Genomic DNA, 15184 nt, shown 5'->3' with positions numbered 1-15184 from the left:
ACAGCAGAGAATGCCAAGCGTTAAGAACTAGTTATTGAGAATGCACGTTTGTTTTTAACATCTCTTCACCCCACCTGTGTGTTGTGACTCAGATTTCTGATCTGTGGCATTTTTAACTCACATCGAGTCCTTTATCTGCCTGCCGTGCTGGTGATGCGGGTCCGAGGACAGAGCCTCCACTCAGGCCCCCAGCTCTGTAACTGGCCCATTGTCTTGCCCACGACCTATGAGCTCGTCTTCGGAATGCCTGGTGTGGCCTCTTCCAGGAGCTGACTGTGTCCAGCTCCCCGAGCCTCGTACGTTTATGGCTTGCAGGGCGTACGTTTATGGCTTGCAGGGCGGCAGCTGGCGGTGCAGGGCGAGTTGCCTCTTGGTGCTTTCCTAGGGCTGAGCTGGGAATAGAATGCAGAACTTACAGGAAATAAAGCATGCAAATTAGTTCTCAGCCGAGGACTCTGCGATGCCCTGAGGGGAGGACGTGGGTGGGAGCAGGGCAGCCCCTCCAGGCTTCCTGCAGCTGGTTACGGAAGCTCAGAGCCCTGGTATGTCTTTCAGAGGGTGTGAGTGAAATGTTCACGAGGGGCAGGCTGTGCACCATGAGTCCAGGCTGGGGAAGAGAAGTGCTCCATGCACAGCCTGACACGCAAAACGGTGTCCATGTCCTCAGGGCGACAGTGACTGAGGAGGGACTCTGAGCCTTTGCCCTCCCTGGCACTGGAGGAGGGGCTTTTCTGCCAGTGGCTGCTGCCCTCAGGGGTGACCACTGCTCCCTGGTCAGGGTCAGGCCAGGCCTGTGGGGGCGCTGGTTGCCTCCAAGGGAGACACCTGGCCTGGCCCAGCGGCGCCTGTGCCTGTGGTGTGTGCGGGACCCTCTGGTCCCAGCCCAGCAGGGAGGCCCCCTCAAGGGGAGCCCAGAGCAGGTGAGGTCTCCGCTGCACACTGACTTGGTTCTAAAGGAGAAGAAGAGGTGAGAAGCTGAATCGGATGGTGTGAACAGACGGGTGGACGTGAGCTGTGCGCGCCGCTGAAGTGTTACAAATGTCACTCTTCCGTATTTTCTCTTCCCGTAAAGTTCAGACCTTTGGGCACTTGGATGCATCATATACCAGCTTGTGGCAGGACTGCCTCCGTTCCGAGCCGGGTAAGAAACCCTGTCCCGCTCTGGCCACCCTTCGCCCTTCTCAGCCACCTGCTGAGGAAGGGGAGCGGGCGAGGAGCAGGGCGGGGGGCAGGGCGGGGGCTGTCCTGACAGCCCTTCAGCGACTGCCTGCCGGTGGGGCTCTCAGCAGGAGCGGGAGCCGGCTGTGCCCGGAGAGGCGCAGCTCTGTCCTGGGATGGGCTGGGGTCCGTGTGCGCCACCCAGAATGACAGCTTTTCTTGTTTTGCAGAAATGAGTATCTTATATTTCAGAAGATCATTAAGTTGGAGTATGACTTTCCTGAAAAATTCTTTCCTAAGGCAAGAGATCTTGTGGAAAAACTTCTGGTAAATGTTTTGCATTTTCTTCTGGTGAGCTGATCCAGTAGCCACACCCTGAGTCCCTCTCATCTTGTGGTCAGAGGGGCTTTCCTTGGCAGCACTGTGTTTAATAAAAGGCGTTTGAGGGTAGGTAATAGTTGGAGGTAGACGCGTGTCTTCGGTCTTTTCCCATTAGGCCCTTTCAATTCCCAGGTGTCTGATTTTTGACCTCAGTAAGACAGGAAGCTCCTCTAGCACTCTGCGCTTGCGCTTCGGCACACAGCACTTTAGGTTGCTGGGCGCTGGGGCTGGCTCTGCGGCCTGGCTGGTGTAAGTGCTGCCCGGCGATGCTGCTGGGTGTCCGCATTAGAGCCAGCTACGCGAGGGGCCAGGCGTCAGCGCAGGGGGCAGGTGTGCCCAGGAGGGGAGTGTCTGTCTGTGTTCCGGAAACTGCAGTGTCCTTTCCCTGGTGTATTTTGGCTCCACACCCTCCCTTTGCTTGATCTGGGCGAGAGGGGTCTGTCTGCCTTTGCCCGCTGGCCCTCCTGCTCTGTCCCCAGTGGGGAAGGCCTGCGTCCTCCATGGGTCTGGGGGCAGCCGGATGCCGAGGTCCCTTGTAGCCCTCTCTGTCTGCATGAACTCTTGATTCTCTTATTGAAGCCAGTGAGTTCCTCTTTTTCTTGTTTTAGGATTTTAAGAGGATACTTGCCGCTATTCATGAACTTATAATGTCGTGATTCATTTTCACCTGTGTGAGGAGGGACAGAGACTCCAGAAAAGTGAAAGGATCCCTGAGGGTGACTGTTGTCCCCTCCCCTCTGTGTCCTTCCAAGTTCCAAGAGACCCCAAGAATTGAGAACTACTCAGAAGAGTTTTTTTTGGTCAGAATTGTATTTTAACCCCAATGCTGACTTGTCTCGACTTCTGTTTCAGGTTTTAGATGCCACAAAGCGATTAGGCTGTGAAGAAATGGAGGGGTATGGCCCTCTGAAAGCCCACCCATTCTTTGAGTCCATCACGTGGGAGAACCTGCATCATCAGACGCCCCCAAAGCTCACGGCTTACTTGCCGGCCATGTCGGAAGACGACGAGGACTGCTACGGCAACGTGAGCCGCCCTGGGGCGTCCCTGGGGGTGGGACGCGTGGCTGAAGCGAGAGCCAGTGGAGATACATGCTGGAGGAGGGTGAACACTGTGGCCTCGAGGTCCCCACTGAGAATGAAGAGGCTTCCGTCCACCCCGAGCACAGAGTGCCAGGCCAGGGCCACGTGCCTCCCTTTTCTTCTTTCCTCTAGTTAATTTTTGCCCAAAGGGATTGGACCAGAGCCTGGGCTCCAGTTCTCCTGGTGGGCTTCTGTCTTTGGGTTTTGGCTGGTGTCTTTATAATTGTATATCTGAAGACATTCTGGAATGCTTCCTCTATTTCCCAGAGAGTCCTGGGCACTGCTGCCTTGAGTTTTCAGGGGACGTAGCGCTGAGGATGGACATTGGCTGCATCGGCTCTTAGTGCCCGACTCCAGGCCTGAGGGGTGGGCAGCAGAGGTCCTTGGTGTACTTGGTTCCTTAGCTCTCCTGGGGGAGGTTGTGTTTATATGCAATTTCAGATGTTGTCATTATCAGCCATAGTCCATTTTTCTGGTGTGATTTCTGTCATTGTGGCTTGTAACCAGTTGTCATGTATAGCACTCCACCTCAGTTGACTGAGGAATCCTAGAGTTTATCTTAAACGTCACTCACAACTGAGTTAAAATTACAACAGGCATTGCCTCCTGGAGCTCAAGAGCGCCTCTGTGTGTCTTCCACCTACCGTTAAAGGAGCACACCCCCCTTCTTTTGCCCTAAAGTATTCTTTATGCTCAGACTCAAGGAGAGCCAGACGTGGGGAGTCATCTGTGCCCCCCTCTCTGGTCTGCTTCCCCGTCTCACTGGCTCCAGCTGTCCGCAGGCTTCACACGCGCAGAGGACTTCCTCCTTGCCCCTAGTGGCCGACCAGGCCCTTGAACCCTGATGCTGGCGTGGGCAGGGTCCCCAGGGTCCCCACAGAGGGCCACACTCTGCTGACCAGGCTCTAAGGGAGTCGTTGTCTCTGATCTCAGTGCCCGGGGACCCTGGCTTCACGGGATGTGTGTACATTCCTGCATATTGTGTGCAGGCCCCCTGTCTGCTGTCTCATCGTGTTTGCCAGGGTGAGAGCTCTGGTGTTGCCACCTTAATCCTGACCCTGCAGGGTGGCATGGGACCCACGGAGATCAGCAGGCCCAGGTCCCGGCTCTCCCCTTCCTCTAGGTCAGAACTGAAGATAAGCGCCTCTCTCGGGTGAACGGCTTCTGAGGTTGCTGTCAGAAGTGGGAGGCAGTGCAGGCCGGGCTCGGCCTGAGGCTTGGTGGCCGGCTGTAGTGAGGAGAAGTCTGAGTGGCCCGCACTCGTCAGGGTGCTGTGAGCGGGGCCCCTGTTGGCAGCTTGTCCCCTCGGGGGCTCAAACTTCGGGTTGTGGGCCACGGGGTGCCCTCCAGGGCAGGGTCCAGGATCCTGGGGGCGGAGGGAGGTGGGCTCCACGCTCACTGCCTGCTCTCCCGCAGTACGACAACCTCCTGAGCCAGTTCGGCTGCATGCAGGTGTCCGCATCCTCCTCCTCGCACTCCCTGTCGGCCACGGACGTGGGGCTGCCCCAGCGGGCGGGCAGCAACATCGAGCAGTACATCCACGACCTGGACACGAACTCCTTTGAACTGGACTTACAGTTTTCTGAAGACGAGAAGAGGTTGTTGTTGGAGAAGCAAGCCAGCGGAAACCCTTGGTAAGGACACACAGGCGTGAGCAGCACCGTGGGTCCTGCCATCAGGGCCCCGTCACGCACAGCTGCCTTTCTGCACACGAAGACCTGACATTTGGAGCGCTGGCTGGGGGCTGTGTGGGTTTGGCCCCCTGGGGCTCAGTGGGCCAGGCACACCAGCAATGTGGTTGGACTGGGATTCGCTGTGATGTAAATAACCACCACCCCCTGGTGGAATGTTTAGGATGTTCCGAGTTTTTGCTGCTCTAGATTACCCTCTGGCTTTCCTCATTTGTTTTTTTCAAGGTGGACCCTGAGGTGGCGGGTGGGGCTGTGCCCGTTTAAGAAGTCAGCGCTTTGTGTCCACGGAGCCTGAGAACCTCCGTTTCCTGAGGGCCCCGCCTGCCCGTGAGCGTCCGGCTGCTCTAGAAATGGGTCTTGTGAACGGGCGCCTGCATTCTGGTCAGGGCATACCTCTTCCATGTGTGTTGGCCACTTACATTTAGTTTTTGAGGTACTTTTGTGTCCTTTGACCCTTTTTTGGGGGTACATTTTGCATCTTTTGAAAATTGACTTGTCGGCGCCATGGATATGCAGACTGTTCTTGTTTATTTTGAGAAAGCATTTTTTGTCAGTTTATTTTTTCATTCTATTTGTGCATCATGTTTCTGGGAAACCAGTTGATGTGTTTGTTTTCTGCTTTCCGTCTTGGTCCTGTTAAGAAGAGGTTCTCTGCCTGGACGTTGTCTTCAAGCATTTTCACGGTTTCACCTTTTGCATGGGCAGAGAGGAGCCTCTGCGGGGCCAAGGAAGACCCTGAGTTCTCTGAATCGTGGGAGGGAGGAATCTACTCCAGAGAAACTGGGCACAGCTGTCTGAAACAGAAGCCAGACAGACGCTGCTGTCCCCGCCTGTGGGGTCTGAGCACCTTGCCGTGCTGTGTCTGTGAACAGTGTCTTTGCTGTTTTGGTGCCTGAGAAGTGGCTCAGCATCTAGAGACCAGTCACTCAGAATTTCAGAGATAAAGGAATGGAATGTCGTAAGTGACACATGAGGAGCTCTTTCCAACCCAGACATCGTGAAGCCCCTTGGAGTGCCTTAGCAAGGAGTTAGGTGTGGTGGAGTGCCGGGAGTCCGGAGAGTCTCAGGCCACTGGCCCTGCTGACAGCCACTGGGGCCACGAGCATGGTTCATGACTCACTGGATTAAAGATGTGGCTGCTGACATGAGAGACAGTTGGTGTCTCTGCCTCCAAGTGGTCCTCTTCCCTTCCAGGTGGACAAACCTCCAGTGGGACTGCACTCACTTACTTTGCTGGCGTTTGTCTGGTGTTTGCCCCAGCTTGCCATCAAAGAAAGTGTTCTTTTACGTTTTCCCCGTGTGCTTGGCAGGAAGCACGGTGTGTGGGACAGTCTGTAGTGAGCACCCCTCTTGAATGTCATGGTTTGTTCTGCACGTGTTGCCATGTAGTGATGCTGCCAGAACAGTTGTGGGCAGACCCGCCGGCAATGGGGCCGTTGTGGGAGGAGCTGGCTCTTAGAGCCACTGGTCACAGGCAGAGGAAGACAGGCAGCCTGCTAGGGAGGATGCGTTTGGGGAGTGTGCTGTGTAGTGGGTGAGAGGCCTGCAGATTGCCTCCTGCTGCCCCTCCCTCCGGGGCGAGGCCGCTCAAGACGGGCTCCGCGTGCTGACCTCGCTGGGAAATGGACCACTGGTCTGCTCCTGGAAGCCCGTTTCCACCAAAAGGTCTGCCTGCCAGTTGGGGTTATTCACTCAGCTGTTCAACCAGTGTTCTTCTGGGAAATGAATGGAATGAGCCTGTAACTTAAGGGAAAATGACTGCTAGTGTTTATTACCAGTGATAAAATCAAAACCTTTAAGTGAAAGTTAGAATTTGGGGAAACTTTACCCGGCACTGTGAGCTTGACATCTTCCCAGTGCTTACAAGACTCTTGAGGAGAAAGATAGTGATGTTTGTGGATTGATTTGTTGATATCATAGAATGAAATTGGTCAGGATTCGGAAGATCTCCGTAACTCAGCACACCGGTACTTTTCCGATGACCAGTATTGGGTGCTGTCAGACCATGTCAGGGCGGAGGATCTAGTCACAGCACAAGGTGACGGGTGGGTTCTGATGTCACGGAGTGTGAAAAATTCATTCCTGGAGATTCGGATCCCATGTGGCAGCTAACCTGTAAGAAATGACACTTGGAGACTTCTGGTGTAGTGTCAAAGAAGAATGCCCACACATACCTGCTGCTGCTGCTGCTAAGTCGCTTCAGTCGTGTCCGCTCTCTGCGCGACCCCATAGACGGCAGCCCACCAGGCTCCCCTGTCCCTGGGATTCTCCAGGCAAGAACACTGGAGTGGGTTGCCATTTCCTTCTCTAATGAATGAAAGTGAAAAGTGAAAGTGAAGTCGCTCAGTCGTGTCCAACTCTTCACGACCCCATGGACTGCAGCCTACCAGGCTCCTCCGTCCATGGGATTTTCCAGGCAAGAGTACTGGAGTGAGTTGTCATTGCCTTTTCCGACACTTACCTGAGAGGCTGTTAAAGTACTCTTCTGAGGTCTTCGTGCACTTCAGCCTGGACGCTGCATCACAGCAGAGTGAAGGCAGAAATGCATAGGAAAACCCAGCTCTCTGTGGAGCTGGATGTTAGAGGGATTTGCAGAACATACAGCAATGTTATGCTTTTCGTTAATTACCTTTGTTTTGAAAGAAGTTAGTTTTAAAATTAAATCATTTATATTAATATGGGATGGATTTACTTTGTCTTTTAATGAGCTAAATGTTTGAAAGTCTGTTGTAATTTCTTACACATAAGTATCTACGCATCTGACCCAAATGAAGGAGAGCTCTTTGGGGTCTTCCTAAAGTTGAGTGCATAACGGGACCTCACGCCCTGAAGGCTTCAGAGATGGCACTTGGAGCGAGCTGGCCATGGCCTCCTGGCACTCCCTCCCCTGCCTGGCAGCCTGGTGTGGGGGCCCTGCCGTGGGGCTTGTGAAGCCTCCTCGGGGCTGTGGCCAGCTGACAGCCCTCCTGCAGCGGCCCAGGCTCGCTAGTGGCCTTGGGCTGGTGGCCTTGAGGTGGGCCTTCTCAGAGTCTGGGTGGGGTAGGAGAGGGTGAGGAGGAGGGACCTGGCTCTGGAGTCAGGAAAGGAGGGGTTACTCTGTCACCCCATGTGAAGTGATGTGGGCAGTTGGCACCTGAGCAGTGGAAGCCAGAGGCTGTGGGGCAGCGGGGTACGTTAAAGCCACGGCCATGTGCCGCCTACGTGCTGAGAGTCAGGTGTGTCTCTGACTTGGGTCTGCATGCCTGCCAGAGAGGAGGTGCCAGCGCCGGATGGGGCCTGGGGTGCTCCCCTCAGGAAAGTGGGGATTGACTTTCGGAAGTGAAAGATGAAAATGCTTCCTTTAGTCTACATGTTTCAAGGTAGCTGACGGGTTGGTCAGCTGAGTGAGTGGGCTGCCGAGCTGTGGCTGCTTGGCCCAGCCACTCTGCGCGCTGCTCCTGGGCTCGTCTCACTGCGGCCGCCGCATCCAGCCTGCACCCAGCTTGGGCTGCTCCCACCCTGCCCACCCGTGGTTCTCCTGTCTCTGGAGAAGCCGGGAGTGAGCATGCGGGCAGAGGCCTTGCGTCAGGAGACGACCAGCCCTGCGTCTGCAGGGCCGGCAGGGTGTCAGGTTCACGAACATGACTGTCCTGCTGTGAACATGCGTGCTCCTCCTCTTTGTTGTCTTCGTCCTGAGAGTAAATTCCTGGGAGCGGGATTCCTACGGTGTTTAGTGAGTCCCTCCCACCTCACCGCACCCCAGTGCACCCCAGAAGAACGCCCGAAGAGCAGGGCTCGGTTTCTTTGTTTAGAGCCATGGAGAATTTGGGGCCACTTCATTTCTTTGGGGAGAATTTCCAGTCCGTGTCCTTTGCTCAGCTTTCTCTTGAGGTTTTAACCCTTTCATGCTGCTTTGCGTGTACTCTGTGGAGCACACGTGTTGGCTCTCTGTAGGTTATATTTGCGGAAGGTCTCCAGCCTATTTTCCTGTAAATTGTGGTTATTTCTATAATTAGAGATTCCTTTTGTTCCCTCGTATTGTGTCTGTTATTCTGTTTGGTGACTTGTTCTCAGTGTAGAGAAGGGTCCCTCCCACCCAAGCTTACCCGCTGTCCCCTGCTCTCTGGTTCTCCTCCTGTTCGACCTCTTTATGCTGTTCTCCGTGCTGTCCTCGCTGAGGCCACGGAGGCTGCTTCTGTCCTTGCCTGTCTGGCTTCCCGGGCAATCCGGCCCCTGCCGCCCAGCTAACTGTGGGCCTTGGCTGTGAGGTCCTTGACCGGCCTGGGAGTAGACTGTACTCGGGGGACACACACACACAGGTGTACACATACACACGCATACATACCTGGGACTAGACTGTACTCAGGACACACATACACACACACACCCCATTATCAGATCAGATAATCTGATCATCTCTCACCTGTCATCAGTGTGTGGTTCTGACATGGTGGGACCTGCTGGTCGAAGGGGCTCCTCTTGGGCCCCGTGGGTTCATCTGCGTGTTTCTACCCTGCAGGAGACCCTCATTATGTCTACTCACGAACTCCTTGATTCCCTTTGTTTCAAGTCTTGTTTTTGTTTGGTTTTTAAGTACCTCTGAGAGGAAGCATCACATTTTTCCTCATAAAAGTGACAACACTTTTTGTTATTGTTAATGTTCTTCTAAGTTGTTTTCAAAATCCACATGGTGCTGTGTCAGTTTAACTGGGTCTGGGTCCTTCGTGAGGGGGCCCTGGTTTAGTGGGCTCTGTGGAGCGAGTGTTGTCTGGTGGGTTCGGTGGGGCAGACCTGAAGGCCAGTTAAACTCACGGGAGAACGTGGCCCCCCCAGCCGGGCTGCTCTCCTCGCAGGTGTGCCAGTCCCAGAACGAGCCAGGGAAGTGGGTGATCTGTTCACTTCCATGGTAAAATCGTCACTGTGTGAGGTGACAAGTGTCTTATGCCTTTTACTGTTTCTAGAACCTTTAGATCAAGAATTTCAGTCAAGTCAGACAAAACATAAAGCGGTAACTGTTAGCTTTAACCAAAGAGAGAACCTGCAGACACTAAAGTCCCAGGAGTCAAAGCGGATGGTACTTGTTACTAATATGTTGTAAGTCAGAACCTGTATTTGGCAGTTCTTCTTCTAAATTCCTGCCATGTTTGGATACAAGTGCTTTGTTACTGTGATAGAAACACCAGATGAGATGTTCTTAAACCAAGTTTCCAACGTGGCTCTTTAGGGATTTGATTCTAAAGAGCTCAGTGGTCTCTGAGTGCCGCGTCGGGGTCCTAGCTTAGTGCAGTGCGTGAGAACAGCAGTCTCTCTTTCCCCCAGCTTTGCTTCCAAGTGGCGAGGACGCGTGTTCCCGCCATCTGCCTGTGCCTTCCCCTTGTCGAGCAGACGCTGCTGAGGAGAGCCGAGGCCGGTCCTGCCAGCACCCGTGGCTCCGGCCCACGGGCAGGCGCTGTTCTGTGCCGCATGCGCGGTGAGGCACGTCAGCAGTTTCCTCCCCTCACTGGAGTGCACTTGGGTCTCTGACGGGAGAGGCTTGATTGAGGCAGGGTTCACAGTGCCATCGGGAAGTTTGTTCTGAGGGAGGAGTTTGGAGAGTTTCTGACTCTGACATGAGCGTCTGATCCTTGTTTTTTTCTTCTTATAGGCACCAGTTTGTAGAAAATAATTTAATACTAAAAATGGGTCCAGTAGACAAACGGAAGGTAAGTTAGAGTCCTGAGGCGCCTTCCTGAGCGTCCGTGTCTTCCTCCCATTTCTCCCTCTCAGAGATCGTCTCTGCATGTCAGAGCTAAGGACGGCCTCGGCCACTCAGGGAGGCCTCTGAAAGCACATGGAGGCTGGGCAGACAGAAATTCGGCCTCTTGTTGCTGACTGGGGAGCCAGGGTTCTGATTTCTGCCCAATGCTGGGGTTGGTCACTGAGGTCAAGGTTTCTGTCTGTTGAGGAGCCTCTGTTTAAATCCCAGCAAGTCATTTATTACTTTGTCTGGATTGTTTTTGAAAATCTTACTCTTTTTTATGAGTTAGAAATGGATTAACGCGTCCAAAACTATCAGACTCTGCACACGTTCTCTCTCTGCTGCTGCGGGCCCTTGTTGGCTCAGGCTCCCCCTCCCTGGGCGTCTCTGCCTTGAGAGCCTCTATGAAGGCGGTGGGGTGGTAGGTCAGCATTCAGGACTCGGCCTGGGCGTGGAGCAGAGGGCCTGGGAAGTGGCAGGGTCTGGGTGCTGAGGGCAGGCACTCGGGACCAGGGTGCGGTCCCACCCTGCGCGGCAGCCAGAGTAGGGCGCCCTGTCCTGGACGTCGGGATCCGGCTCGCACCAGCAGGTGTGGTGCCGCCTGCTTCCGTCTGACCAGGGGGCCTGGTCCTGGTCAGGGGAAGTGTGCCTGCCCCTGTCCCAGGCAAGTGGGCAGGGGCTGGTGGTGGTCCCCGTGGTGGAGCGCCCCAACAGTCGAGTATCCAAGGCGGCAGCAGGAGCGCTCAGCCTCCACTCTGAGCCTTAACGAGCAGCGTCCTTTCTTTCCTGTTGTCATTTGCACCAGGGTTTATTTGCACGGCGACGACAGTTGCTGCTCACGGAAGGGCCACACTTGTATTACGTGGATCCTGTCAACAAAGTCTTGAAAGGTGAAATTCCATGGTCACAAGAACTCCGACCAGAGGCCAAGAATTTTAAAACCTTCTTTGTGCACACGGTGAGTTTGTCCCCACGGGCTGTCCTTTGCCGGCACTCAGGCCTCTGTGCCTCCACCTGGAGCAGCCAAATGCTGTGGCCCAGCAGGCAGGTGGAGTGGGGGGCCGCAGTCCCCCCCCTTCCCCACGCTCCAGGGGTCCCCACGTTCACGGCTTAGCTCAGAGTTGGGTCAGGAGACACCCGTGCTTGTTCTCGGTCTCGGGGGACCTCACCCCCAGGGAACTGCAGGTCCTCACCCGCACATTGGATCTCCGCACAAACTTGGAGGGAAAACACCCACCAGCTCTCAGGCTTCCCGGAGGTGCTTGTGGTGGCCGCAGGAGCCGGCACCTCTTTGTTCAGTTTCTCACTACCGGGTGGGTGCCGGTCGAGCTGGGAACCTTAGGGGAAGAGTCAGCGTGTCTCTCTCTGCAGCCGAACCGGACATATTACCTGATGGACCCCAGCGGGAACGCACACAAGTGGTGCCGAAAGATCCAGGAGGTGTGGCGGCACAGGTACCAGAGCCACCCAGACACCGCTGTGCAGTGACGCCGTGGTCTGCACAGCTTGCCGCCTCCGGACGCTTCCAGACCACCTGCCGGCCATCTCAAGGGGGACGCAGACGGCGGAACCTTGCAGCTTTTTTATTTAAAAGAAGAAAAAAAACACCCAACCACACAAAGAACAAAACCAATAACGAAAAGGAATTCAGGGTCGCTTTGCTTGCTCTCTGTGCTGCGTGGAGCTCTCCACGCTCTGCTCGCCGTGGGGACCAGCACCGTGCACGTCCGCCTGGTTCCCGCCCCAACTCGGGGACAGACTTGTGGCACCAGCTCTCCACCGCGGGCCCCGTCACGCCCGTCCTGCTGTGGCCACTGGGCCCAGGCGTGTCTCTGGGCTCCCCCTGCCCCTGGATCATCGGGGAACCAACTCTTCCCCAGGGAGCCAGGCCTCCAGCTCTGCGGGCAGGGGGGTTCTTGGCTTGTGTCCGTTTGCCCCTTTCTTCTTGTCCCCAGTGTCTGGCCCGATCCCCACGACTGTGCTTGGCTCCTCCAGTAGTTGTGGCTGTGAGATTCCTGCGGTCCTTTCTATCTGTCTGTAAGCACTCCTGCGTCGTGTTGGCTGGGCAGGTTCCGGGCCCTGAGAAGTGTAACAGGTTGTCCAGGCGAAATGCATAGCCGCTGCTGTGTCGGAGGGCGCCAGCTGAGCGTTCCAGTGTGTCACCCCATGGAGCAGCGTTGCCCCCGGGGCTGGGGACCGAGCTCTGCCCCCAGGGAGCCCCAGGAGATGGGGCTCTGTGGCCCCCTCCCTGTGTGAGGCCGGGGCAGTGGGGCAGACAGGCCTGGTGGCCTCCTTTCGGAGGAGCGAGAGCCAACGGCCCTTCTGAGAGTCTGATTGGAAGGTGAAGTGTGTCCGGGTGAAGTCAGGGCTGCGAGGTGCCTGGCGTTGGCACACTGGCCGGTCCTCCATCACACCAAGGCCGCCCCGTGCACTGTTTTCCTGCTAAAGTTGCCCCTTCTCCTAGTCTAGCTCAGAGTGTTTTTTCATGTCCACCGAGAACATCAAAAAGCCCTCTCACGTTGTTGGGTCATCTGGTCCCCCTCATGTGGGCTTCGCCTGGAGAAGAGTGGTGTCACTCATTGCACGGGGGCAGGAGCAGCACACTTGAACCCGGGCCCGCCCGCTCCTCTCCAGTTTCAGGATGTTTCCTCTTGCTCTGTAGGGGTGTGGCCTGCCCAGGGTGTGTGCTTTGCCTAGGGTGTCTGTCCCTGGGGGCAGCCCTTAGTCCCAGTGGAGGAGGAGCAGGCGCTGTGGCCCTGTCCCCAGGGGAGGGGTGACTGCCATTTCCTCTGGACTTCACAAAGGCACCAATTTAAACTCCCACAGAAAAGGTCCCCTGACGACTTCTGTGCCCCCCTCCTGTCTCACCCATCACCGTGTGTGACCCACGGTCCATGCGGAGGGAAGGATGTCTTAACCTCTATTAGTGATGTCACAACAGTGGCTGTTAAACTCAGAAGGAGGTTGGGCTGTGGGGAATCCCACTGTGCAGAGTCTGGAGGGGCGCAGAGATGCTGCCGGGTTCACCAGCGGGTGTGTGTGTGTGCGCGTGCGCGTGTGTGTGCAGGATACCAAGGTGTAAGGGGTGCCTGCCCGGGGTGGGGGGTGCCCCAGAAATAAGGCACTGCCCTGGGCGTGTAGCCGAAGACTGAGCCCCCTCTCCTCGCTTTGGAAAAGGCTTGCCTGTGTTCACGTGCTTTCCAAGAAGCGAGTCTTTCTTGAGCCTTTGTCTCAGGATCAGGACTTGGGTTGCAGGCACACACCCTGTTTGAATGTCCCCTCGCCACAGCACCCACGTCTGTGTGCGCAGTTGGAGGGCGGGGGCTGCTCCCCACGGCGTCTGCCCTGAATGTCTACTTGCGGGGGTGATAGGCAGAGCTGAGGTCTGGCTATAAAAGCGTGCTTGGCCGGGCCGCTCTGGGAGAGACAAAGCTCCCACTGCATTCTTCCTTCGGAGAGGGCCACTACCTCCTGGGCTCAACCGACAAGCTCCATCTTAACCTCCAGAGCCAGAGACCCAGGGCTTCGGGGTTGAGCTCGCAGCTGGCAGAGCTGAAGTGACTGCCCTGGCCTGAGCCAGTGACAGCTGAGCCCTTCTTTGTCGGCCACCTTTCTCTGCTCACTCACAAGCCTCTTCTCTTTTCTTTTAAAGGCCCTTAAATATTCTCTTCTCACCCTGTGCTTCCGCATGTAGTCTTGAGTTTTATCCACCTCATCCTCTGAGCCATCATCCTGGCAGGCAGGTGCCTTACATTGTAAGATGTGGATGTGGGTGGATGTCAGTTTCCGTACACACGCAGACATACCTGGAAACATATATATAAACGTGGGCTGATCCAAGGTGAGAAAGAGTACGCCCTAGTGTTCAACAGCTCAGGAACCCGGAGTCATACCGAGAGGAGCAGGGCAGGGGGTGCCGAAGCCAGCGCCTGTGGAACAACACTGCTCCCTCACAGCCCGGCCTGTCTCGCCACGGAGCAGAAGCAGGAGGGCCGAGGGCTCTGCCGGCTGGCAACGCCTGGCCTCCCTCCAGGGGCGTGAGGAAGCCAGGTGTGTGACCTGACCAGGGCAGCGGGCAGCCCCACATGGAGCACAAAGCCCCACCCTGAGAGGGGCACCGTGGGCCTGCCATCCTGAACCTTGCGTCTCAGGAGGCTGGTTACAGACTTGCCTTGGGAAAGATGACTCTCAAGGTCAGGCCAGAGCTGACGGGAACTGCACCTACCACAGCCCCCTTGGGGGGCCAGTCTGTGGCATTTGTGGTGCAGGCCCGAAGGAATTGCAGGAGACCGACCGCCTGTGGCACAGACCCCTGAGGACAGGGTGCTAGCATGGGGCTCCGGGTGATTTTGTACTTTCTTAAAACATTTGTTTTCTGAAAAAAATCAGCGGGAGGCTCAGCACCCAGGAAAGACCGCTGGCACGCGTCTGTGTACAGGCCCAGCCTGCCACCCCACTGCCCTACCTGCACACGTGTGTTCGCTCTTGTAACTGACCTGGGAACATGACAACGCACACCATTTTGCATCCAGCTTTTCCCACTTGGTATTTTTTCTTAATGTCATGTCATGTTTGAACGGTGATTCAAAAACCTTATTTTTAATGATTGTAGAGTTTAATGGTTAATAATTTTTATCATAATTTATCTGACCATTTCACTGCTATAAAACATTTAGGTGGCTTCTGGTTTTTCACCATTTAAATAATGCTGTGATTAATATCCTCATAAATCTTTGATTTTGGACTCTGAATCTCCCTCACCCCCACCCTGCCCAGATTCCTAGAAGTGATGTTTTGGGGCAAAGAGTTTGTTGTTTTAAAGGTAGTACAGTGTCTCTTCGTCTTGATCTGATGAGTAGATGCTCAGAGTTCCAGTACAGAACTTCCTTAGTTGTGTTCTGCAGATTCTGAACAAATCAATTTCTGGTAAGCTGTGTGTTCCCAAGAATGTTTGAATAAGATTGCTCTTTTTTTTTTCCCTCTTAATCCTAAAGTGATGTCATTACTGCAGGCCATTTGTGACATATTTTTCCAAAAGCCAGTTTCCTTATTTTCATTGAGAAAACCTGGTTATGCTTGCATGTTACCTTCCCTCCCCTGCTGCTATGGCTTTCAAGTGCTTGGTGACACTTCCAGAATCTTGTACTTTGTGTCCA

General features: G+C 55.2%; 1 protein-coding gene across 9 annotated transcripts in view; it reads left to right on the top strand.

Moving 5' to 3' along the window:
* The window catches only part of PDPK1 (3-phosphoinositide dependent protein kinase 1), a 64527-nt gene extending 52844 nt beyond the window's left edge, over nt 1-11683 (top strand). For 8 of the 9 annotated variants that reach the window (XM_081555240.1, XM_081555242.1, XM_081555238.1 and 5 more), the window contains 7 exons: nt 1073-1141; nt 1389-1485; nt 2392-2565; nt 4038-4255; nt 9936-9993; nt 10834-10986; nt 11400-11683. In XM_081555240.1, coding sequence (XP_081411366.1) covers nt 1073-1141; nt 1389-1485; nt 2392-2565; nt 4038-4255; nt 9936-9993; nt 10834-10986; nt 11400-11516 — 886 coding nt within the window. In that variant the 3' untranslated portion in view covers nt 11517-11683. The remainder of the gene's footprint in view (nt 1-1072; nt 1142-1388; nt 1486-2391; nt 2566-4037; nt 4256-9935; nt 9994-10833; nt 10987-11399) is intronic. The other variant, XM_081555246.1, reaches the window with a different exon arrangement.
* Nucleotides 11684-15184: the final 3501 nt, after the last annotated feature.

Source organism: Giraffa tippelskirchi, chromosome 13 (assembly GCF_054371585.1).
Source record: "Giraffa tippelskirchi isolate mGirTip1 chromosome 13, T2T-mGirTip1v1.2.pri, whole genome shotgun sequence".
In the NCBI taxonomy this organism is placed as follows: domain Eukaryota; kingdom Metazoa; phylum Chordata; class Mammalia; order Artiodactyla; family Giraffidae; genus Giraffa; species Giraffa tippelskirchi.
The sequence above is the reverse complement of the archived record's forward strand: the minus strand, read 5'-3'. Positions and strand labels throughout refer to the sequence as shown.